Genomic DNA, 26,995 nt, shown 5'->3' on the forward strand with positions numbered 1-26,995 from the left:
ATTAGTCAGGGGAATGGATCTATTCTCTTATATTCCATGAACCTTGTTTGGAATGATCTGTTGGGTATGAAAATAGGTATTTAAACCTTTACGTATGTTTAGAGTGGGATTGTTTGCAAACACTAGAACTGGAGGATAAACCTTTTTGGCCTGTTCTTATCATATTTGTGCAGTTTCATCAGCTCACTCCTTCCCTTTCCAATATCTGCTCGGACCTTTTAATACTATCAATAATCTCAGGTGATCACGAAGTACAAAACAGGTGTCTTACTATTTGTAGGGTGGTGTAGTCTCATGCTTATTCCACCAGACATATAGTCATCATAGATTGAATCTTCACTGGTCTCAAGTCTAGCCTGAGGGTAGAAATAAAGATCAATTAAAGTTTGGAAATATATTGAGTCATTCACAACATCCTAAAGCATTTTGCAGCTAATTCTGATTTCTGCTGTCATGAAGGACAGGAAGCAGTCAATTTGCACGTAGCAAGCCCTCAGAAATTGTAATCTCAAAATGCTGACCCATCTGTTTCATTGATATTGGTTGAAGGATAAATATTTGCCAAAGAAGAGATCTGGGAAAAATGTGACAGCAATCAGACCTTAGCTTAATGCCTTAACTGACCGTACAGGACTCCCTCATCACGGCAATCAATGGTTAGCCTGGGTTTTGTATCCACAGCCTTCTGACTCACAGGCTACCCTGCCACCAAATAAAGCACAGATTTCCATACAACCCAGATCATGCCTAACAAACTCGATTGAATTTTTGGAGGAGGTGTCCAGGTGTGCTGATGAGGTTAGTACAGTTGATGCACTTTATGTGGATTTCAGCAAAGCCTTTGTTATGATGCCATATGGGAGAATGATGAAAGAAGGTGAAAGCACATGGGATCCAGGGAAACTTGCCAAGTTAGATCCAAAATTGGGTTAGTGACAGGAGACACAAGAGGGTGGTGCTAGAAGGCTGTGTGTGTGACTGTGGGCCAGTGCCCTGTGGTGTACCACAGTGATCAGTGCTGGGTCCATTATTGTTCATGGTATATATGAATGACATAAATGAGCACGTCAGGGAGAAGATAAGTAAGTTTGCAAATAACAGAAAATTGGCCAGGTGGTTAACAGTGAGTAGGAAAGTCTTAGGTTACACAGGAGAATATAAACAGGTTGGTCAGCCAGACAGATCAGTGGCAAATGGAATTTAACACTGAGAAGTGGAAAAATACTCAACAAATGACAGGACACTAGGAAGCTCAGAGGAACAAACTGATCTTGGAATACTCATCCACAGAACCCAGAAGGCCATGAGGCCTGTTACAGGGTAGTTAAGAAGGCATATGGGATGCTTGCCTTTGTCAGTTGACGCATAGATTATAAGAGCAAGGAGGTTATGTTGGAGCAGCATAGGAATTTTGTGAGGCTGCACTGGAGTACTGACTCAGTCTGGTCACCACACTCCAGGAATGATGTGATTGCAATGGAGGGATTACAGAGGGGATTCACCAGAATGTTGCCTGGGATGGAGCAGTTCAGTGATGAAGAGAGGCTGAATAGGTTTAGGCTGTTTTCTTTGGAGCAGAGGGGGAACCTGTGTAAGGTTATGAGGGGCATGAACGTGGTAAATAGAAAGCTGCTGTTCCCCTTCTTCAAAATTTGGTCATTTGCAAGACTACAGTGAAAGGCGGGAGGTTTAGGAAGGATTCCATGTAAAACCTGTTCACCCAGAACATTGTGGGGATCTGCAATGCACTGCATGGGAGGTAGTTCGAACAGGAAACTTCAGAAGTATTTGGATGAGACACCTGAAATATCATAACAAGCAAGTCTGTAGGCCTGGAACAGGAAATTGGGACTAGTACAGATTTGGAGTAGTTTTTGTCAGTGCAGATTCAATGAGCCAGAAAGCTTCTTCTGTACTGTATGAATCTATGATACCATAAGATCATAATGAAATCCTACAATCAAGCTTTGGCTGAGAGCTTTTTTTGGGTGCCTTTTCGTCATCACATGAGTTATTTGCATTCCCTCTGTGATGATGTGGTTTTTTTTGACGTTGTGACTGAGACTTCATTTGCTTCATGAACACATTAAAAAGTTCACTACATGCTAACCATGATCTCCTGCCCACTTAGGGATATTCAGAAAAATCAAATTCCCAGCAGGCCATGCTGCTCTTTGGGACCACACATTCCAAAGGTACAACATATTTTTGTTGTGTAAGAAGAAACTTACATTCATTTTGCTGCTTTTCACAATCCCAATACTTTCTAAAGATCTCAAGTAAATAAAGAGTGCGGGTAAGTGACGTTGAAATGGCAGAATGGCCTTACTTCCACTCCTATGTCTTATGATCTTTTGGACTGAGAACACAGAACATAGAAAAGTACAGCACATAACAAACCCTTCAGCCCACTATATTGTGCCAAGAATTAATCCTAATCTAAAATAAAATAACCTAAACTATGCATCCCTCAACTCACTGCTATCCAAGTGCATGTCCAGCAGTCACTTAAATGTCCATAATGACTCTGCCTCCACCACCACAGCCGGCAACGCATTCCATGCATTCACAACTCTTTGTATAAAGAACCTACCTCTGACGTCCCCTCTATACCTTTCTCCTAACACCTTAAAACTGTAACCCCTCGTAGCAGTCAATCCTGCCCTGAGGAAAAGCCTCTGGCTACCAACTCTATCCATGCCTCTCATTACCTTGTACACCTCAATCAGGTCAACTTTCTTCTTCCTTCTCTCCAGAGAGAAAAGTCTGAGCTTAGTCAACCTCTCTCTGTAAGACAAGCCCTCCACAGTCCAGGCAGCATCCTGGTAAACCTTTACACCCTCTCCAAAGCCTCTGTATCTTTTCTACAATAGGAACCAGAACTGGACACAATAGTCCAAATGTGGTCTCACCAGGGTTTTGTAGAGCTGTAGCACAACCTTGTGGCTCTTAAACTCAATTCCCTTGTTAATGAAAGCCAAAACACTATATGCTTTCTTACCAACTCTATCCACTTGGGTGGCAACTTTGAGGGATCTATGCACTTGCATACCCTGATCCCTCTGTTCCTCCACACTGCCAAGAATCCTGTCTTTAATCCTATATTCAGCATTCAAGTTCGACCTTCCAAAATGCATCACTTCGCATTTATCCAGGTTGAACTCCATCTGCCATTTCTCAGCCCAGCTCTGCATCCTGTCTATGTTGCGCTGTAGCCTGCAGTAGCCCTCGATACTATCAATGGCACCTCCAAGCTTTGTGTCATCTGCAAATTTACTAACCCACTCCTCAAGCTCCTCATCTAAGTCATTTATAAAAACTACAAAGAGCAGAGGCCCAAGAACCGAGCCCTGCGGGACCTCACTCAACACTGACCTCCAGGCAGAATACTTTCCATCTACAACCACTCTCTGCCTTCTGTCAGCCAACCAATTCTGAATCTGGAGAGCCAAATCTCCCTGTATCCCATACTTCCTGACTTTATGAATGAGCCTACCATAGGCTACCTTATCAAATGCCTTGCTGAAGTCCATACACATCACATCCACTGTTGGCTTGTCTCGTTACCTCCTAAAAGAACTCAATAAGATTTGTGAGACATTACCTGCCCCTCACAAAGCCATGCTGACTGCCTTTAATCATGCTATGCTTTTCCAAATAGTCATAAATCCTATTCTTCAGAATATTTTCCAAAACCTTGTTGACCATAGACATCAGACTGACTGGTCTGTAATTGCCAGGGATTTCCCTATTCCCCTTCTTGAAAAGACGAATAACATTTGCCTCCTTCCAATTCTCCAGTAAAACTCCCTGGAGAGTGAGGAAGCAAAGATCCTTGCCAGCAGCTTAGCAACCTCCTTTTTCACTTCCCGGAGCAGCCTAGGATAAATCTGGTCTGGCCCTCGGGACTTATCAATCTTAACGTTTGCCAAAATTTCCAGCACATCAACTTCATCAATCTTGATCTGGTCAAGCCTGTTTCCTGGCTTCTCAAAGTTCTCATTCACAACAAGGTCCCTTTCCTTAGTGAAATCTGAAGCAGAAGACTCATTTAGGACTTCCCCTATCTGCTCAGACTCCACGGACAAGTTCCCTATGTTATCCCCGACCAGCATTACCCATCTCCCTGATCATTCTCTTATTCTTCACATATGAGTAAAATGCTTTTGGATTCTCCCTAATCCTTCTTACCAAGCCTTTTTCATTCCTCCTCCTCGCTCTCTTCAGTCCATTTTGAGCTCTTTTCTAGTAAGCCTGTAATCCTCTAAAGCTGTGCTGGATTCTTGCTCAGCAAGGACTTGATGACGAGATACCAGCTTCTGTGCAGTTATTTCAGGGTGACGAAGCACTACTTGTTATAACTTCTTGTCTATGTATTAGACCACTAAATCCTCTGCTTCCTTTAACTTGCTCTCCTGCCTATTGATCTCTCTGCTGTTTGGAGTTTGTAGACTTGTGCAAAATGGCTGAGATAACCATAATTACTTATTTCAAAGTAATTCATTAAACTACATGAAACTACCTTGTGGTTTGAGAGACATAATAAAACAACGATGGATGTGAAATCCCTCAAAACCTCTCCTACTGCCATGGATTAGTGTTTTCATGAAAGCCACACCATCAGAGTAGGATAATGAATGCAGTTTCCCTTTTTCATATCCACCTATCCTTGATAATTGAAGGTGATAGGAAGGCAATACCTCTGAAACAGCAGCAGTTTCTCCAATACTCAAGACTGGGGAGACCTTTAGGAGAGAATTAAAATAGTTTAGGTTTGGCACAAATGATTATCAATGTTGCAGGAACATTTTTATATGTTATAAGAATTACCTGGAGTTTACAGCAACCAAAAGACTACATGACCGAATAAGAGCATGCCAATACTTATGCACCCCATGCAATCTATTTTTTCTGAGCCCATCATCACATCATTACATTCCATCTCCATTTTGGGATAATCTAGTCATTTGTCTTGGGTCATTTGATCCCAGATCTCATTATTGTTTTTATAGAGTCATAGAGTTATAGAGATGTACTGCATGGAAACAGACCTATCAGTCCAACTCGTCCATGCCGACCAAATATCCCAACCCAATCTAGTCCCACCTGCTAGCACTTGGTCCATGTCCCTCCAAACCCTTCCTATTCATATACCCATCCAGATGCCTTTTAAATGTTGCAATTGTACCAGCCTCCACCACTTCCTCTGGCAGCTCATTCCATACATGTACCACCTTCTGAGTGAAAAAGTTGCCCCTTAGGTCTCTTTTATATCTTTCCCCTCTCATCCTAAACCTATGCCCTCTAGTTCTGGACTCTCCCACTCCAGGGAAAAGACTTTGTCTATTTATCCTATCCATGCCCCTCATGATTTCATAAACCTCTATAAGGTCACCCCTCAGCCTCCGACACTCCAGGGAAAACAGCCCCAGCCTGTTCAACCTCTCCGTGTAGCTCAAACCCTCCAACCCTGGCAACATTCTTGTAAATCTTTTCTGAACCCTTTCAAGTTTCACAACATCTTTCCGATAGGAAGGAGACCAGAATTGCATGCAATATTCCAAAAGTGGCCTAACCAATGTCCTGTACAGCTCCCAACTCCTGTACTCAATACTCTGACCAATAAAGGAAAGCATACCAAACGCTTTCTTCACTATCCTATCTACCTGTGACTCTACTTTCAAGGAGCTATTGACCTGCACTCCAAGGTCTCTTTGTTCAGCAACACTCTCTAGGACCTTACCATTAAGTGTATAAGTCCTGCTAAGATTTGCTTTCCCAAAATACAGTATCTCACATTTATCTAAATTAAACTCCATCTGCCACTTCTCGGCCCATTGGCCCATCTGATCAAGATCCCGTTGTAAGCTGAGGTATGGAGCTGATTTTAGAAGTACAATAAGAGTGACTGACATGTGGGAATGTTTGACCAAGAGTATGATTCCACAGCACTACCAAAACTGAAGTTAACAGATCCAAGGGGGAACCTCGCCATTACCTGGCTCAAGGGAAACTGGTTGTGCTTGTCGGACGATAATCGTTTCAACACTAGGTCATTTCTGCAAGAGGTCATCAGGGTAGAATCCTACACCCAAACAGCTGTTCCAACATAAAATCAGAGGTATGGATGTGCACAGCTATTTTTCTTTCTTCACTGCCCAGATAATGTGCCCACATGGAAAGTAAAACAGTGGAAGATAGCCAAACAGACTCTGCTATTCAAGCAAGATGTGTGGGTGAGCTTGGGATGTGGTACAGACAGAAAACAAGAATCTTCAGGTGAGTTAGCTCAATGTCTGACAGAGAGAAATGAGGATATCTACATAGGAGGTATGGTTTGTAAGTTTGCTGATGACTCCAAAATTAGTGGTATAGTAGACAGTAAAGAAGGTTACCTCAGAGTATAATGGGACCTTGAACAGATGGGCAAATGAGACAAGGAGTGTCCTTATAGTGTGGAAACAGGCCGTTTGGCCAATGAGTCCGCTCTCTGAAGAGCATCCCACCCAGACTCACCACTCCTGTAACTCTGCATTTCCCATGGCCCGCCCCTCTAATCACCACCAGGACAGAACCCCACTGGTCCTCACCTACCACCCGACAAACCTCAAAATACATTGTATCATCCGTAACCATTTCCGCCACCTCCAAACAGACCCCACCAACAAGGATATATTTCCCTCCCCTCCCCTATCAGCATTCCGGAAAGACCACTCCCTCCGCGATTCCCTCGTCAGGTCCACACCGCCCACCAACCCAACCTCCACTCTCAGCACCTTCCCCTACAACCGCAAGAAATGCAGAACTTGCGCCCACACCTCCCCCCTCACTTCCCTCCAAGGCCCTAAGGGATCCTTCTATATCCATCACAAATTCACCTGCATCTCCACACACATCATTTACTGCATCCGCTGCACCCGATGTGGTCTCCTCTACTTTGGGGAGACAGGCCGCCTACTTGCGGAACGTTTCAGAGAACACCTCTGGGACACCCGGACCAACCAACCCAACTGCCCCGTGGCTGAACACTTTAACTCCCCCTCCCACTCCGCCAATGACATGCAGGTCCTTGGCTTCCTCCATCGCCAGACCATGGTAACACGAACCTGGAGGAAGAGCGCCTCATCTTCCGCCTAGGAACCCTCCAACCACAAGGGATGAATGTAGATTTCTCCAGCTTCCTCATTTCCCCTCCCCCACCTTATCTCAGTCCCAACCCACGGATTCAGCACCGCCTTCTTAACCTGCAATCTTCTTCCTGACCTCTCCGCTCCCAACCCCTCTTCGGCCTATCACCCTCACCTTAACCTCCTTCCACCTATCGCATTCCCAACATCCCCCCCCCCAGTCCCTCCTCCCTACCTTTTATCTTAGCCTGCTTGGCACACCCTCCTCATTCCTGAAGAAGGGCTTATGCCCGAAACGTCGATTCTCCTGCTCCTTGGATGCTGCCGGACCTACTGCGCTTTTCCAGCAACACATTTTTCATTTCCCATGGCTAACCCACCTAAACATCTTTGGATGCTATGGACAATTAGCATGGCCAATCTACCCTAACCTGCACATCTTTGACTGTGGGAAAAAACTGGAACAAACCAGCACAGACACAGGGTGTCTGTGCAAACTCCACACATGCAGTGGCCCAAGGCTGGAATTGAACACAGTTTCCTGGCATTGTGAGGCAGGAGTGCTAACCACTGAGTCACCTAGACAGGACAGTGAAGAAAGCATTTGGTATGCTTTATTGGTCAATACATTGAGTTTAGGAGTTGGGATGTCATGTTGCAGCTGTACAGGGCATTGGTTAGGCCACTTTTGGAATATTGTGTTCAATTCTGGTCTCCCTGCTATAGGAAAGATGTTGTGAAACTTGAAAGGGTTCAGAAAAAATATACAAGGATATTGCCAGGGTTGGAGGATTTGAGCGATTCGGAAAGGATGAAGAGGCTGGGGATTTTTTCCATGGAATATTGGAGGCTGAGGGGTGACCTTTTTGAAGTTTATAGAATCATGAGGGGAGCGGATAGGGTGAACAGTCAAGGTATTTTCTCTATAGAAGGAGAGTCCAAAACTAAGGTTTAAGGTGAGATGGGAAAGATTTAACGGGACCCAAGAGGCAACTTTTTCACGCAGAGGGTGGTGCGTGTATGGAATGAGCTGCCAGAGGAAGTGGTGGAGGCTGGTACAATTAAAACATTTAAAAGGCATCTGGATGGGTATATTAATAGGAAGGGATATGGGCCAAGTGCTGGCAAAAGGAACAAGATTAATTTAAGGTATCTGGTTGGCGTGGGTAAGATGGACCAAATGGTCTATTTCTGTGCTGTACATGTTGATGACTTTATGATTCTAAATGCTGGAATATTTTATTAAGGTGGATGTAACGAGGCAGTTAGAAAATCAAAATGCAATTGGACAGAGTCAACTTGATTTTGGGAAAGACAATTTATGTTTGGGGAAATCATATCTGACTAAGTTTTTGGAGTGTTTCTGAGGAAATAACAAGCAATGAGGATAAAGGGGAGCCTGCTTGAACTAGATATCCAGAAGGCATTTCAACAAGATGTCAGCACTTTGTCCAAAACTCTCCATCTGAACTACCCTGCCCTCTATACAGCAAATAAAAGCAAAATACTGCAGATGCTAGAATCTGAAGCAAAGAGAAAATGCTGGAGAAACTCAGCAGGTCTAGTAGTATTTGTGGAGAGAGAAACAGAGTTAATCTTCTTCAGAACTGGAAGATGTTGAAAAATAGGCTATTTTTATACTTTTGACAGAGACAGAGGAGGAGCAAGTGGGCAGATGGTGTAGTGATACAGTGAAAAATGTAAAGTGTTTGGAAATAAAGTGAAGGACTGAAACATAGGATTGTTCCCTCAGTAGAGAAGATGACTGGTAGTGGTTTACCTGAGGGTCACCATGCCTCAGGTGCGGAGAGAAGAGGTTTGAGAAGGAGAGTCTTTCATGGCAACCACTGTTGTGGATGAGGCTGGACCCCCCTCAAAACATTTCAAGAAGGTAGCCCAGACCCTCACTTTGTTAGTTGTTTTGAACAGGTGTAAGTGGATATCCCAGGAGTGATGCAGCTGGCTCAACCACTCCGTTTTAAACAAAACAGAATTCATTTTACACATGAACAAAAGCAAATTGAATTTAGAATAGCAACCTATCTGAAACCACAGTTGACTCTCTCGCAACTTAATGATGCTGTTCCAAATATTTGTACCATCCCCATAAACACCCCCTCGGCAAAAAAAAGATAAAATCAAACACAGGTTCTTATAGGAGAGAGATTGTAGAGAGGGAGAGAGAAAGAGAGAGAGGGGATCAGCCTGGAGCTGTTTCTCTGGGTCCAGCAATAATTGACTACTTGCGAAAACAAAACCAAACCAAACCCTGAACGGGGACAACCAGCCACGTCCCTTTCATTGTAAAAGTGTTTTAAAAGAAAGACTTAAAAGCATTCTCAAATAAATAAACCCAGACATATCGGAACCTCTGACTTTATGACCCCTCTGAAAAGAAAACAAGGATAATTTAATCTTGTTAAAGGAACAGCATCGTCACACCACAGCAAGTATGGAAATTGAACTCACACCGTTGGCATTACTCTGCATTACAATCCAGCCATTTAGTCACTCGAGCCCTTGGCTCTTGGCAGGGATCCTGATGATTGAGGGGAGGAGCTAGACAAAGCACAATCCAATACTGGATTAGTGGTGCTGGAAGAGCACAGCAGTTCAGGCAGCATCCAACGAGCAGCGAAATTGACATTTCGGGCAAAAGCCCTTCATCAGGAATAAAGGCAGTGAGCCTGAAGCATGGAGAGATAAGCTAGAGGAGGGTGGGGGTGGGGTGAGAGTAGCATAGAGTACAATGGGTGAGTGGGGGAGGAGATGAACGTGATAGGTCAAGGAGGAGAGGGTGGAGTGGATAGGTGGAAAAGGAGATAGGCAGGTCGGACAAGTCCGGACAAGTCAAGGAGACAGTGCTGAGCTGGAAGTTTGAAACTAGGATGAGGTGGGGGAAGGGGAAATGAGGAAGCTGTTGAAGTCCACATTGATGCCCTGGGGTTGAAGTGTTCCGAGGCGGAAGATGAGGCGTTCTTCCTCCAGGCGTCTGGTGGTGAGGGAGCAGCGGTGAAGGAGGCCCAGGACCTCCATGTCCTCGGCAGAGTGGGAGGGGGAGTTGAAATGTTGGGCCATGGGGCGGTGTGGTTGATTGGTGCGGGTGTCTTGGAGATGTTCCCTAAAGCGCTCTGCTAGGAGGCGCCAAGTCTCCCCAATGTAGAGGAGACCGCATCAGGAGCAACGGATACAATAAATGATATTAGTGGATTTGCAAGTAAAACTTTGATGGATGTGGAAGGCTCCTTTGGGGCCTTGGATAGAGGTGAGGGAGGAGGTGTGGGCACAGGTTTTACAGTTCCTGCACAATCCAAAACAAGTCCTCAATAGTGATTTAGGTGGAAGCCATTCATGTGATATCAGTGGCAATGACAGTGGATAAAGGCTGCAGCTGTATGGAGAACCCCAGTCAGCAAGGTCTCCTTAACCCTAGAACTGGATCTACCTTTTGTCAAAGGCTGTGTGCCTGCTGATGTACAGCAGTACTCCGACATAAAAGGTGTCCTGCACGTGATCCCAATCGGAACTATCAGAACAAATCCTCAAAACATTTGAAGAAGGTAGCCCAGACCCGAGCTTTGTGAGTTGGTTTAAGCAGTCGGCATGCAGGTATTCCAGGATGGATTAAGCTGGCCAAGCCCCATTAGTTTTAAACAAAACAGAATCTATTTCCAAGATTATGAAATTATTACAAACAAAATCGGATGGATGTTGTGAAACTTGAAAGAGTTCTGAAAAGATTTACAAGGATGTTGGAGGGTTTGAGCTACAGGGAGAGGCTGGAAAGGCTGATTTCCCTGGAGGCTGAGGAGGTTTATAAAATCATGAAGGGCACAGAAAGGGTAAACAGAGAGGCTATTTACCTCTGGTGTGGAGGATTCCAGAGCTAGAGGGATGTAGATATAAGAGAAAAGATGTAAAAGGAACCGAAGGGGCAACTTTTTCATGTAGAGGGCGATGTGTGTGTGGAACGAACTGCCAAGGAAGTGGTGGGGGCTGGTACAATTACAACATTTAAAAGGCATCTGGATGGGGGGACATGGATAGGAAGAGTTTAGAGGGATATGGGCCAAGTGCTGGCAAATGGGGCAAGGTTAGTTAAGGATATCTGGGCCGACAGGGACGAGCTGGACCAAAGGGTTTGTTTCCATGCTGTACATCTCTATGACTCTAGGTTGTCTACCGAGACGAATTTAACCCCCTGCTCTCTCTTGTTACTCCTCTGTTATTGACAAAATATAAGGAAAAATATATTTTCCAACACCTTCCAAACCTAGAGAAGAGTCATACTAGATTTGAAACATTAACCTTTTTAGCAGATCAGGCTTGAGTCATCTGCATACCCATCAGAATCTTACCAAACACACCAGAATTTAGTCACTGTCTTTTCTTAAAACACATATTATGAATCGGCAAAAGCCGGCAAATACCTTTCCTTCACCGATTTTGTAGTTTCTCTGGGGTACAGGGTCGGAAAGGGCAGGTGTTCGCTCTTCATGTTCAGACCCAGGCTCATGCACTTCAAAGTGGCCATGGGACTGAAGGGATCCTCTTTTTGTGGTCCTTTCTGCCTGGGAAGGAGCTGCTTTAGGCTGCATCTGCAAGAAAGAAAGATCTGCATTTGAATATCACCTTTCACAACCAGTGCTGCTGCAGTGGTATTGGATGAAATGTGACAACAAATACTTGTGTGGGATGACTCAACAAACAGCAGTGAGATATTTAAGAAAGTGAGGACTGCAGATGCTGGAGATCAGAGTCAAGAGTGCGGTGCTGGAAAAGCACAGGCAGCATCCGAGGAGCAGGAGAATCGACGTTTCGGGTATAAGCCCTTCATCAGAAAGCAGTGAGATATTTACATACGCAAAAGCAGAAGTTACTGGAAAAGCTTAGCAAGTCCGACAGCATTTGTGGAGCAAAATCAAAGTTAACGTTTCAGGTCCGGTGACTCTTCAGAACTCAATGAGATATTGATCATCTATCTAGACATTGTTGATTAAGGGGAACCATTAGCTAGAACACCAGAGAAAATTACAATTTTCTTCAAACTGCTGCAGCATGATCCAGTTCGGCATCTTATTGAACAAATGGTGCCGCTGACAACACAGCACCCCTTCTGTTTTGTGCTCGCTGTATCATCCGAGAATAGGTGCTTAACATTCCTGTTGGGGAACCTAAACACTCAACCATCTGATTTAGAGGCAGGGGAGCTAATCAATGAGCCAGGCTCTGCCTTTGCACATTAGTGCAGCCTGAGAACTGCTTACAGAGTGAAGCCCAAATTCTGTCTTGTGCTCCTGTCCTAAGATGTAACTATTCAGCCAGGTGTTCTCCACTCACGTCCATTTCACTGGACCCTGAGTCTGTGACACACTATGCACTGAGGAGGCTGATCTAAAAATGCAAAGGGTCCTGAATTCCCTGAGGGACGCAATGCATTACAGCTGCCCTGGTCTTGTGAAATCTTTAGCAGGACACTCTTAGCAACACGATGTTTTCCATCCCTGTGGGACTGACGTCCAGATCAGCACCATATTGATGGAGTGCTTGACATGACAATTCAGAAAACCTTTGGAAGTTGCCTTGACACTCACATTTGTGCACACTGAGGCCTTGCAATCTCAACTGTGATCCCTAGTGGGACTGTTCCTTACAAAGCAGGTTCAAAAACAAATTACTTTCTATTAGGCAGCCAGTCCACAGAGATTATTACATATGACTTGAGATTGACCACTTAGGTCAATCCTCTGAGATGGGGAGAAATTTCTTCACCCAGAGAGGGGTGAGCCTATGCAATTCACTACCACAGAAACTAGACCAAAACATTAACTGTTTTCAAGAAGGAATTAGATATAGTTCTTTACTTTAAAGGATCAAGGAAATGGGGAGAAAGCGGGAAGAGGGTACTGGAGGGTGTGTGGATGAGCAGCCATGATCATGTTGAATGGTGGAGCAGGCTTGAAGGGCTGAATGGCCTACATTTGTTCCTATTTTCTATGTTTGTGTGAATGTCCAACCCAGAATGCTACTCCTCCTGTAGCAGGAAGATAGCAGGTATATCAATGATGTTAACTCATGTGCTAATCTTCTCCCCCATCATGTTCCCCATGACCTCTCAGGAGAGAAGGATTCCACCCAAGGTCTCAGTGCAGTTCTTGTGGGAGGGTTGGGTGAAGAGGAAAGGTCAATTAATTCCACCCAAATCATTGCTTGATGGACATAATCAAGCAACATTCCTGATGAAGAATGGTAAATACCTCAAGTTTGCAACAATTCTATACAAATAATGAATCATATCCAAACCTTTTGATGATCTGTTATCTGTAAATCTTCTGTACTTTTCCATTTCCCAACATTTGCAGAAAGTACCTGCTGCTGAGGGACAAATTTTAATCAGAAGGTTTCATTCTTGATAACTAGGATACTATAATGGGAAGGAAAAAAGAATGGTTTCAAATCAATTATGACTAAGAACTGGTAGCTTGTGGATATGGCTGACAAAGACACATTTTATGGAAGCATTTCATTTTGCACCCATCCAGAAAATATGCAAGAAATACCAACTAAAGGGGAAAATGAACATTTATACTGCATGAGAGGGAAGTTCTGTTTGATTGGCAAATGGACCTTACACAATAGAAATATTGTTCTGGAGAATCTACCAATTAATGATGATTGACATTTAACTACCTGTTTAACTTTTAAACCAGACAGGTTGACTGTCAATGGTGAGAACATTATCCCTGACAAATATATCATCAAATGGCTGTCACCTATTTTGTTGGGTTTAAATATTTGCACCTACATGTTCTTTCTGTCTGACAAGGATTGATCTGTAATTTAGTGCACGATGCTGGAGTACGAAAAAATGCATTCCCTCGTTTTGGACAGGCAGCGAGGACAAATACCTGCCCAGAATTAAAAAGAGGAAAAGGGGAAAATAAGTGACTTCTAAAATCCCAAACTGGAGAGATAGTGGTAGCAGTGAAGCTGGCAGAAAGTTCCAAGTGGTAGCTGCTTCTGGAAGCACTTGTTTCGATGTGCCCATCAGACACTAGGGCACCTATTCTTTTCAGAGTAGGTATCGCACTTCCAAGAGAGGCCAAAGCAGTGAATACAACTCAGACCGCACCTGGCCAGGACCCGTAACCCTGGAGCATGCCACATGACCCGGGCAAATGGGGTCAGGTTGACTGAGTGCAGTCAGGCACGTCCCATCAACTGGGCTGGAGGGTTGCGTTGGGTGCAGATGGCTATTTCTACCTGAGTTTTCCATTAACACCTCAGGTTAATTGGCAGCGAAGCAGGAAGGCAGATCTTGCCCTTTGCTCTGCTGAGGAATTGGACAGAGTGAAGAAGACTATGGGCACTCCATCACCGGCCTCCTCTACACCAAGAGAGAGAGTCTAACAGCATCACCAAAACAACTAGGGCCAGGAAATAAACAACTTGCATTATGTACACACTGTCCTTCATACCTTAATGCCCCAAAACATTTTCTAGCATGTTGTGGTGGAAAGACAGGCAACATCAGAGGCACTGCTCAAGGTGGTATAAAGTGGCAGAACAATAGGTGTTAGCACTTTATTGTCAGGGTGGGAACAGAGGGACAAGTTGATCTGAGGGAAAGAGAATAACAGAACTGCTGAGCTGGAAGCAAGGGATTTTGTAAACGTCCTCAAGCAGAGAAAGAAAATCCAGGGATAATGAGAAAAAATAGAATTGTATTCATAGCTGAATTGTTCTTCAACAGACCTATCTCAATGTCCCCTCCTGCAATAGTCAATTCTCTAATTCTATCATGTGATTGGATTCCTGGATGGCACACATGAATTACTCAGTGAATGCTTTTCGTTCCCTTTATCCTTAATCAGGCTGCAGACACATCCATAACTAATGTAGCACTTACCAGGACATTGACAGCAGAGTCCAAGTCACTCCCATTTTGATCGGGTGCTTGATTCAAGTAGTGTTGATGGTTTCCTGCATGTGTTTTTTGTGGTTTCTTGTGTGCTTGTGTTTGCTGTACAAACTAAAGATAATATATCAATAAAATCTGCACTCAGGATGTAGGTCATCTCTACATTTCCCAGAGAAGAATGTAAAACACAGTAAGATATTGAAATAAAAAACAGCGAGTGCTCAAAATTAACAAGAATTGGTCACAACTTTTGTCATGACATCAAACATTAACTGGTTTTCTCACCACAGCTGCTGCCTGTCCCGCTGAGAGTTTTTGTGTATTTTCTGTTTTTGTTTCCAATTTCCAATCTCTGTCATATTATACTTTTGTTTTAATGTGGAACTTGAGTCAGACATAGGTCGGATCAGAAGGATATTATGAACCAACTGGATTTTCAAAGAGAATTGGCAGCTTGAAATAGCTGGTATCATTGTGGATGTTATTAATCGCAAAAATACCATACCCACTAAAATTACAAAATTCAGAAGTTAGAGCAGGAAGTTTATACATATGACACATTTGGTCATAGATTTCAGCTGATTGCTCCTGCATATCCAGCCTTTGTCTTAGGAATACAAGACTGAAGGTTACCCTTTAACAGTTTTTTTAAACTTAATCTTTCATGGGATGTGGGTATCGCTGGCGAGAGCAGCATTTATTATCCATCATAAATGCTATTTAAAAGGTAGTGTTGAAACCCCTTCTTGAACCACTGTGGTTTCTGTGGGGTAGGGACATCCACTGTGCAATTAGCGAGGATTCTGACCCAGTGACACTGAAGGAACAACAATATATTTCCAAGTCAGGATGGTGAGTAACTCAGAGGGGAACCTGCAAGTGGTGGGGTTCTCCTATGTCTGCTCCCCTTGTCCTTCTAGATGGAAGTGGTCATGGGTAAGGATGAGCTATCAAAAGAGCCTTGATAATTGTTGCATCTTGAAGATGGCGCACGTTGCTGCTGTTACCAATATTTTCCTTAACCATTGCAAATCTTTTTCCTTTGTGCCACGTATGACTCCAATCAGCGGAGAGATTTTTAAAATTCACTCATCGGAAGTAGGTGTCGCTGGCTGGGCCAGCATTCATTGCCCATCTCTGGTTGCCCCTTGAGAAGTGGGGTTGAGCTGTTTTCTTCTACCAGTGCAGTCCATGTGCTGTGGTAGATCCACAATGTCCTAAGAAAGGAATTTCAGGATTTTGACCCAGTGAGAGTAAAGGAATGGCAGTATATTTCTGAATCAAGATGATTTGATTTGATTTAGTTTATTTATTGTCATGTGTGTTTTGTTACAAAATATTAGATTAGATTAGATTACTTACAGGGTGGAAACAGGCCCTTCGGCCCAATAAGTCCACACCGACCCATCGAAGCTCAACCCACCCACACCCATCCCCCACATTTACCCCTTCGCCTAACACTATGGGCAATTTAGCATGGCCAATTCACCTAACCTGCACATCTTTGGATTGTGGGAGGAAACTGGAGCACCTGGAGAAAACCCACGCAAACACGGGGAAATATGTGTTGTATAGTGTCACCACCCTTTGCTATCATCTTAAAGCACAGAAAAATAAATCAAAATATAGAAGATAAAGGTAGCGGAATAAAGAAATAAAGAACATGTGTTCAGTTTTACAGTCCTTTCTATTAACAGTTCCATCATGGGCCTGGTGGCCAGGCACAAGCCCTTTCGCCATGTTGCTTTTGGAATGAAAGTTGCTACATTTCAGCACCATCTCACTTCCACTGATGTTTATGCCACTATGAGTCCTCTATGGACTTCACCAACACAGATGCCACCGACACCAGGTACCACAGTGACCCAAACCTGACTCCACCACTGACATGAGTCCCTTTGGGCCCATCTTGCTGATGCAGCCGCTGTTAATGCTGCAGGGTCTCATACTGGGACCAAAACCGCCTCCACCACCGGGAATCTGTGCTGGACACAGATGCTGCCGGGAACCCGAACTCTCTTCTGCCTTAGCAGCCATGAGTCAGCACTAGGATCACCTTGACCATGCAGAAGCCACTGGGAACCCAAACTCTGATGCCACTGCCATGAGTAGACACTGCTGGGCCTTACTCGAGCCCGTGGTGAGCTCATTCACTGCTGCTGTCACCAAGTGATAAGTAAAATAAAAGAGAGGAAAGAAAAGAAAAAGAACAAGAGAGAAAACAAATAAAAGAAATGAAAGAGAAAAGCAGACTGAGGAGATGAGCCCTGGTCACAGAAGCCCTATTCCACTGCCAACACTGAGGACCCAAGGGCCTCAACTGTTCTGTTCTTGTTGAATTGTGAGTGACTTGGAGTGGAACTTGCAGTCGGTCGTATTCCAATGTACCTTCTACCCTTGTCCTTCTCGATGGAAGTGGTCATGGGTTTAGAAGGTGCTGTCTGAGGATCTTTGGTGAATTTCTGCAGTGCATCTTGTAGATGGTACACCCTGCTGCTACTGAGCATCAGTAATGGAGGAAGTGGGTGTTTGTGGATGCGGTCTCAAATTGTGGGTTGCTTTGCCCTGGATGGTGAACAAGCTTCTTCAGTGTTAATGGAGCTGCACCTATCCAGGCAAGTGGTGAGCATTCCATCCCACTCCTGACTTGTGCCTTGGAGATGGTGGACAGGCTTTGGGGAGTAAGGAGGCGAGTTACTTGCTGCAGGATCCCTAGCCTCAGACCTGATCTTTTGGCCACTGCATTTATGTAGTGAGTTCAGTTGAGTTTCTGGTTAATGATTATCCCCAGGCTATTGATAGTGGGAGAATTCAGTGATGGTAACACCATTGAATGTCAAGATGTGGTGGTTAGATTGTCTCTTATTCGTGATGATCACTGCCTGGCATTTGTGTGGCACCAAAGTTACTTGCCACTTGTCAGCCCAAGACTGGATATTGTCCAGACTGTTTCCCTGTCTGAGGAGTTATGAATGGTGCTGAACATTGTGTAATCATTAGTGAACATCCCCACTTCTGACCTTATGATGGACAGAAGGTAATTAGTGAAGCAGCTCAAGATGGTGGGCCTGAGGACACTACCCTGAGGAACTCCTGCAGAGATTCCTAGAGCTGAAATGACTGACCTCCAACAACCACAACCATCTTCCTATGTGTCAGGCATGACTCTAACGAGCAGGGAGTTTTTTTTAGATTAGATTAGATTACTTACAGTGTGGAAACAGGCCCTTCGGCCCAACAAGTCCACACCGACCCACTGAAGCGCAACCCACCCATTCCCCTACATTTACTCCTTTACCTAACACTATGGGCAATTTAGCACGACCAATTCACCTGACCTGCACATCTTTGGACTGTGGGAGGAAACCGGAGCACCCGGAGGAAACCCACGCAGACACGGGGAGAATGTGCAAACTCCACACAGTCAGTCGCCTGAGGTGGGAATTGAACCCAGGTCTCTGGCGCTGTGAGGCAGCAGTGCTAACCACTGTGCCACCATGCCGCCCACACCACTGTGCCACTGTGCCGCCCACGGAGTTTGCCCCCTGATTCCCATTGATTCCAATTTTACTCAGGTTCCTTGATGCTACATTCAGTTGGATATGGTCCTGACATCAAGGGCTGTCACTCTCCCCTCCCCTCTGGAATTCAGCTCTTTTGTCCATGTTTGAATCAAGGCTGTAATGAGGTCAGGAGTTGAGTGACCCTCGTGAAACCCAAACTGGGCGTCACTGAGCAGGTTATTGCTGAGCAGCTGCTGCTTAATAGCACTGTCGGTGGCCCCTTCCATCACTTTACTGATGATCAAGAGTAGACTGAATTGATCAAGTTGGATTCTTCCTGATTGTGTGTGCAGGACATTCCTGAGCAACTATATACTTTGCCAGGAAGATGCCAGTGCATTGGAAGGACTAGACAGAAAGTGGTAAGGTCAGGATCACAAGTCTTCAGTACTATTGCTGGAATGTTGCCTTTGCAGTATTCAGTGCATCCAACTGTTACTTGATATCACGTGGAATTGGCTAAAGACTGGGGATTACTGGAGGAGGCAAATATAGAACATGCACTCTGCAGCGTTGGTCGAAGATTGCTGCAAATGCTTCAGCCTTACCTTTTGCACTGATGTGTTGTGCTCTTCCATGATTGAGGATGGGGATATTTGTGGAGCCTCCTCCTCCAATAAGTTGTTTAATTGTCCACCACTATTGATGACTGAATGTGGCAGAACTGTAGAACTTAGCTCTGGTCCATTCATTGTGGGATCGTTTGGTTCTGTCCATCACTTGCTGCTTATCCTTTTTGGCATGGAAATAGTCCTGTCTGGTGGCTTCACCATGTTGATGCCTCACCTTCAGGTACACCTGGTGCTGCTCCTGGCATGTCCTTCTACACTCTCCATTGAACCGGGGTTGATTCCCTGGCTCGATGGTAATGGTTGAGTGGGGGATATGCCGGACCATGAGGTTACAGATGGTGCTGGAGTACAGTTCTGCTGCTGTTGATGGCCCACTGCACCTCATGGATGTCCAGTCTTGAGTTGTTAGATCTGTGTGAAGTCTGTCCCATTTAACACAGTGACAATGCCACAGAACTTGATGGAGGTTATTCTCAATGTGAACTCAGGACTTTGTCTCCACAAGGACTGTGTGGAAGTCAGACTTAGCGATATTGTCATGGTTAGTATCGTCTGTAGCTGGCAGATTAAGAATGATGAAGTCCAGTATGTTTTTTCCCTCTTGTTGGTTCCCTCACCACCTGCTGCCGACCCAGTCTAGCAGCTGTACCCTTTAGGACCTGACCAGCTCGATCAGTAGTGCTGCTGCTGAGCCACTCTTAGTGATGAACATTGAAATCCCCTCCCAGAGTACATTTTGTACCCTTGCCACTCTCAGTGCTTCCTCCAAGTGCTGTTCAACATGGAGGAGTATTGATTCCTGGTAACCAGCGGGAGAGTTCCTTGTTCATGTTTAACCCACAACCATGAGCTCTATGGCTCCAGAGTCAATATTGTGGTCTCTCAGGGCAACTTTACTTTGCAATTTGAGAGGGAGAAGCTGGAATCAGATGTAACAGTATTACAGCTAAATAAAGGTAACTATCGAGGCATGAGAGAGGAGGTGACCAGAATTGACTGGGAGAAGAGCCGAGCAGGAAAGAGAATGGAACAGCAATGGCAGGAGTTTCTGGGAGTGATTCGGCATGGACATAAAAATTCATCCTGAGGAAAAAGAAGCATACTAAAGAGAGGACAAGGCAACCATGGCCGACAAGGGAGTCAGAGATACTATAAAAGCAAAAGAGAAAGCATATCATACAGCGAAGGGTAATGGGAAGTCAGAGAATTGGGAAGCCTACAAAGATCAACAGAGGACAACTAAATAAGAAATGAGGATAGAGAAGATTAAGTATGAGGGTAAGCTAACCAGTAATATAAAAGAAGATTGCAATAGTTTCTTTAGATATTTGAAAGGCAAAAAAGAGGTAAAAGTGGACATTGAGCTGCCAGAAAATGAGGCTGGAGAAGTAGTAATGGGGAACAAAGAAATGGTGGAGGAACTGAGTAGGCACTTTATGTCAGTCTTAATTGTAGAAGACATGAGGAACATGCCAAACATTCATGCAAATCAGGGGGAAGAAGTGAGTCTTGTGACCATTCCCAAGTCTAAGGTGGAAGAAAAACTGAAAGGTCTGAAGGATAAATCATCTGGACCAGATGGACTACACCCCAGAGTTCTAAAGGACATAGGTATTCGTGGTCATCTTTCACTGAAGTTGGGAAGTGTCCAATCACTAATGTAACCCTTCTGTTTAAGAGGGGAGTGCAAAAGGCAGGAAATTAGCCTGACCTCAGCCATTGGCAAGGTTTTGGAGTCCATTGTGAAGGATGAGATTTCTGAATACCTAGAAGTGTATGGTAAAATAGGGGAAAGTCAGCATGGTTTCATTAAGGGGAGGTCAACAGGTTAGACCAAGGAGAGCCAGTGGATGTTATCTACCTGGACATCAAAAGGCCTTTGACAAGGTGCCTCACAGGAGGCTGCTGAGTAAGATAAGGGCCTATGGTGTTAGAGACAAGGTCCTAGCATGGATAGAAGATTGGCTGTTTGGCAGAAGGCAGAGCATGGGGATAAAAGAGACCTTCTCAGGATGGAAGCTGGTGAGAAGTGGTCTTCCACAAGGGTTGGTGTTGGGACCACAACTTTTCACTCTATAGATTAATGATCTAGATGAAGGAACTGAGGGAATGCTGGCTACGTTTGCAGATAATACAAAGATAGGAGGAAGGACAAGTAGCATTGAGGAGATGGGGAGGCTGCAGAAAGATTTAGACAGGTTTGGAGAGTGGGCAAAGAAGTGGCATGTGGAATACGTGTGAGAGTGTAGGAGGTTTGGTAGAAAGAATAGAGGCATAGATTATTTCCTAAATGGGGAGAAAATTCAGATTTTGGAAGTGCAAAGGGATTTAGGAGTCCTAGTCCAGGATTCTCTTAAAGTAAACTTGCAGGTTGAGGTGATAGTTAGGAAGACAAATGCAATGTTGGAACTTATTTTAGAATATAAAAGCGGGGATGTACTTCTGAGGCATTATAAGGCTCTGGTCAGACCACATTGAGAATGCTGTGAGCAACTTTGGACCCCATACCTCAGGGAGGATGTACTGGCCCTGGAGCGGGTCCAGAGGAGGTTCGCGAGAATGATCCCCGGAATGAAAGGCTTAACACATGAGGAACGTTGGAGGACTCTGGGACTATATTCACTGGAGTTTAGAAGGTTGAGGGGGGATCTAATTGAAGCTCACAGAATACTGAATGGCCTGAATAGATTGAATGTTGGGAAGATGTTTCCATTAGCAGGACTCAATGGCACAGCGTTAGAGTAAAGAAAATACCTTTTAGAATAGCGATAAGGAGAAACTTCTTCAATCAGAGAGTTGTGAATATAAGGAATTCATTGCCACAGAAGGCTGTGGAAGCCAGATCATTTAGTATATTTAAACAGAAATATTTAGGTTCTTGATTGTTAAGGACATCAAAGGGAGAAGGTGGCAGAATGAGGTTGAGAAACTTATCAGCCATGATTGAGACTCATGGAGGAGACTCACTGGGCCAAATGATCTAATTACTGCTGCTATGTCTTATGATCTTAACTCCCTCCTGACTCTAAAGCATTGTATAACCACCTCTGCTAGGTCTGTCCTGTTGGTGAGAAAAGACATATTCAGGGATGGTGATGGTGGGGTCTGAGACACTGTCTGTAAAATATGACTCCATAAGTGTGACCACGTCAGGTTGTTGCTTGACTAGTCTGTGAGGGAGTTCTCCCAATGTTGGCACTAGCCCCCAGATGTTAGTGAGGAGGACTTTACAGGCTCGACAGGTCTGTTTCAGCCATTGGCCTTTCCTGTGCCTTGGTCCTTGCCGGGTGGTCTATCCGGTTTCATTTCTTTGTTGAGACTTTGTCGTGATTGAAACAACTGAAACACGGCCATTTCAGAGGGCTGTTGAGAGTCACCACATTGCTGTGTGTGTATTCTCAATGCAAATATGGGACTTTATCTCCACAAGAACTGTGTAGTGGTCACTTTTACTGATACTTTCATGGACAGATGCATCTGCAACTGATATATTGGTAAGGATAAGACCAAGTTAAATGTTCCTTTTTGATGGATTCCTCACCGCCTGATGCAGTTCATACTTTATATCATTCCTTTTCCTCTTAGTAGAGCATCCGACAGCAAGGAGGCTATTCGGCCCATCTTGTCTGTGTTAACATTTTGAAAGGAGTAACCAATTGTTTCTATTATCCCTGCTCTTTCCCTATTTTTTCATGTTCACTATGTATCCAATTTCACTTTGATATATATGACTGAAACTTCTTACACTGCCCTTTCAGGAAACACATTCCAGATTACAACTGACTTAAAAGAACTACTCATTTAAAACACACACAAAACAAAAACTTCTCATCTCCTTACGCGTGTTTGTATACAACATGTCTGTGTTACTCTCTCTCTATCACTATCTCTTTGTGTGTGACTGTTTGCTTCTATCTTTTGCTCTTCATTTCTCTTTCACTCTATTCCCCTTTATATCTCTTCCTTTTTATGTTCCTCCCTCTATCTCTCTGCCTTTGTCTGTATCTCTCTCTCTTTCTAAGAATCCCCACCTGGTATTGCTTTTCAGTATTCATCACCTTTCGGATTAAGTAGGAATTTTGTCTCTGCTTTTTGGTTTTTAGTTGTTTCTTCCTTTTTGTCACATGCTGCAAAATAAAAGAGAAAAAGGTGATAAGGTTTCTTCAAGTACTGTTATCAAAATTCTCTCATCATCAAAGCCAGTGTGTCTCTCTATAAATACTCAGCTTAAATATGCCCCAATCGAGACTTCTGAATAACACAAAGGTATTTACAACAATCACACTGTAATGCTACAACAGTTCAGCCAGACACTGTTTTTAGGGCTAAAGGTATCATAGAGTATGAGGAGAAAGTGGGAACAGGGGACGGAGTTGGATGATCAGTCATGATCACACTGAATGGTGGAGAAGGTTCAAAAGGGTGAATGCTCTACTCAAATTGCTCAGAGAGCAGTTGAGAGTCAACTACATGGCTGTGGGTCTGGAGTCACAAGCAAGCCAGACTAGATGAGGATGGCGGATTTCCTTCCACAAGGACATTAGTGAACCAGATAGGTTTTTTTCCAACAATCAAATGGCTCCATTATCACCCGTAGATACTTCATTTCAGATTTTTTGAACATTGAATTCAGATTCCACCATCTGCTGTCGTGGGATGTGAATCCAGGCCCCCAGAACGTTAGCTGAGTTCCTGGTTTAACAAGCTTGCAATTATACCACCAGGCCATTGTAACCCTGAATGTGTATCCTGATGTCTATCCTCCAATCTTTGAACTCTGATACCGTGCATTCCTTTTCGTCTGCACCATCAGCGGCAGGACCTTCATCCCCAAATACTGGAACTCTCTCTAAGACCTTCTGTTCAAGTCGTTCTTTCTCCCCACCTTCCATATCATTTCAACTGTGCCTGAAGCCATCTCCTCAACTCCTTTGAGTTCTACATGGATGTGACATGGTTGCAACAATTACTTGCAACACCCAACAAATAGATGACTACGAACCATCATGCAAACAGCTTCAAGGATTTCTCGATGGTTCCCAAGAGGTAGGAGGCTTAGGATACAATTCCCAAGCTTCCTGCATCCTTTCGGTGTGTCCTCCTCACACAGATGCTAAAAGGCTGAGCATCAGCAAGAGATTTAGTTTGCAACAGCTAACAGCCAGATTGGGTTTGTACCCTTTAACGTTGGGAAGAATGACAGTTGATCACATTGAACTGTGTAAGATCCTGAGGGGAGTTGATAAGGTGAATGTTTCCTCCTGGGGGAACTGCATTTAGAGGACACAGTTGAAGAATAAGACATCTGCTTGTTAACAAGGAAGTGAGGACTGCAGGTGCTGGAGGTCAGAATCAACAAGTATGGTGCTGGAAAAGCACAGTGGGTCAGGCAGCATCCGAGAAGTAGGAAGGTCAATGTTTTAGGCATAAACCCTTCATCAGGAATGTGTCCTCTAAATGCAGTTCTCCCAGGAGGAAATATCCACCCTATCAACTCCCCTCAGGATCTTACACATTTCAATGTGATCAACTGTCATTCCTGATGAAGAACTTATGCATGAAATGTCTATTCTCCTGCTCCTCGGATGCTGCCTGACCTGCTATGCTTTTCCAGCACCACTCTCTTAACTAGGATACTGTAAACCTTATTAGTTTCACTCTGCTCCCAACCTGTCACTTTCAGTGTTTCTGCGGTCTAATGTCCTTGACACAGTCCTTTCTTATTCAACACCAAAACATTAACAATGTTTACTATGAATGGAAACTTTCAAGTGATTATTCCCTCATCAGTTTTGGGATGCGGAAGTATTAATAGGGCAACTCCTCAATGGTGCCTTACTAAAACCAACTAACTCAGCAGAGACTAGGAGGAAGACTACAATTTCATTAAGACCCAGATCAGATTTACTTATCTAAAGGACATTATTGATCGAGTTTAACCTTTATGACAATCCATGGCTCCGTTATCATCAGTAGATACTTAATTTCAGATTTTTTGAAAATTGATTTCTGATTCCACCATCTGCTGTGATGGGATTTGAACCCAGGCCCCCAGAACATTAGCTGAGTCCCTGGATTAACAGCCTTGTAATTATACCACCAAGCCATTGTAACCCTGAATGTGTATCCTGATGTCCATCCTCCAATCTTTGAATGCTGAACAATAAGTTTATGACCATTTTGCTGAGACTATTTTTACTTTCTCCCCACCTTCCATATCATTTCAACTGTGCCTGAAGCCATCTCCTCAACTCCTTTGAGTTCTACATGGATGTGACATGGTTGCAACAATTACTTGCAACACCCAACAATTAGATGACTACGAACCATCATGCAAACAGCTTCAAGGATTTCTCGATGGTTCCCAAGCATTTTAAAATGTGTTTATTCGGTGAAAGTGTCATTCCTCAAGATTATTCAGCTAGACTCTACTAATCCATTAATGTGGACTATTCAGTGGCACACCTGGCTATACCATTCGCCAGGAGACTGGTGGTGTTTAACCGGTGTGTCACAGCACACTGGTGAGCTGCGATAAGGTGGGACGTGTGCTGTGGAATTTTCTGGAAGTTGTGCTGCTTATCTGAGCATCGAGGCAGTGTCTGTGCCTCTGATCTCCTCTGGAGCCTTTATGACTACTATTGAAGGCAGTATCTCTGACAGCAGGGGCCCTGATTGACTGGGCTAGCACAAGCCTCCAGAGCAGCACATGCGTAGACTTGAAAAGAAGGGGGTGTGCTATGGAATTGTTTGACTCATTCAATTGTGCCTTGATACTGAAAAGATTGGGGACCACTACAGTAAACCAATGGGTGCCATTAAAAGGTAGAGGAAGGGATGATATAAATCAACATACTTCTTAGGCAGAGGACCAATCTTCCCATGGCATAATCAGACAGTCGCAGAGTCATACGGTACAGAAGAAGCCATTCAGCCCATCAAGTCTGCACTGACAAAAACTACTCTCAATCTGCACTAGACCTATTTTCCAGAACTTGGCACATAGCTTTGAATATTATGACACTTCAAGTTCTCATCCGAGTATTTTTGGAAGGTTACGAGCTTTCTAGCCTTCAGTACCCTCCCTGGCTGTGCATTCCAGATTCCCACCACACTCTGGGTGAAAAAGATGTTTCCTCAAATCTCCTCTAAATCTCCTGCCATAACCTTAAAGTTATGATCCCGCCTTCCCCCCCCCCCCCCCTCCCCTTGTTATCAACCCCTCAACTAGAGGGAATTTCTATCCACCAGTCCATGCCTCTCATAATCTTATTCATCTCACTGAGGTCCCTTCTCGGCCTTCTATGCTCGAAAGAAAATGCTCATGGAGAAGGTAGGGCCGATCAGGGATAGTATTGGGAACTTGTGTGTGGAGTCTGAGCAGATAGGAGAAGCCTTAAACAAGATTTTTGCTTCGGTTTTCACTAAGGAAAGGGACCTTGTTGTGAATGAGAGCTTTGAGGAGCTGGGAGACAGGCTTGAACAGATCAAGATTGATGAAGTTGATGTCCTGGAAATTTTGGCAAACATTAAGATTGATAAGTCCCCAGGGCCAGACCAGATTTATCCCAGGCTGCTCTGGGAAGTGAGAAAGGAGGTTGCTAAGCCGCTGGCGAAGATCTTTGCTTCCTCACTCTCCACAGGAGTCGTACCGGAGGGTTGGAAGGAGGCCAATGTTGTTCCTCTTTTCAAGAAGGGTAATAGGGAAATCCCTGGCAATTACAGACCAGTCAGTCTTATGTCTGTGGTCAGCAAAGTTTTGGAAAGAATTCTGAGGGATAAGATTTATGACTATTTGGAAAAGCACAGTGC

The 26,995-nt window shown here is 44.2% G+C and overlaps 1 protein-coding gene across 1 annotated transcript in view; it reads right to left on the reverse strand.

The window, feature by feature from the left end:
• The window catches only part of LOC140475906 (cytosolic carboxypeptidase 2-like), a 73,203-nt gene that overhangs the window by 6,146 nt on the left and 40,062 nt on the right, over positions 1–26,995 (reverse strand). Inside the window, exons 11-13 of the mRNA XM_072567833.1 lie at positions 23,242–23,310; positions 15,037–15,159; positions 11,558–11,725 (exon numbers count right to left, since the gene is read on the reverse strand). Of these exons, the coding sequence (XP_072423934.1) occupies positions 11,558–11,725; positions 15,037–15,159; positions 23,242–23,310 (360 nt within the window). The remainder of the gene's footprint in view (positions 1–11,557; positions 11,726–15,036; positions 15,160–23,241; positions 23,311–26,995) is intronic.

Source organism: Chiloscyllium punctatum, chromosome 4, assembly GCF_047496795.1.
Source record: "Chiloscyllium punctatum isolate Juve2018m chromosome 4, sChiPun1.3, whole genome shotgun sequence".
In the NCBI taxonomy this organism is placed as follows: domain Eukaryota; kingdom Metazoa; phylum Chordata; class Chondrichthyes; order Orectolobiformes; family Hemiscylliidae; genus Chiloscyllium; species Chiloscyllium punctatum.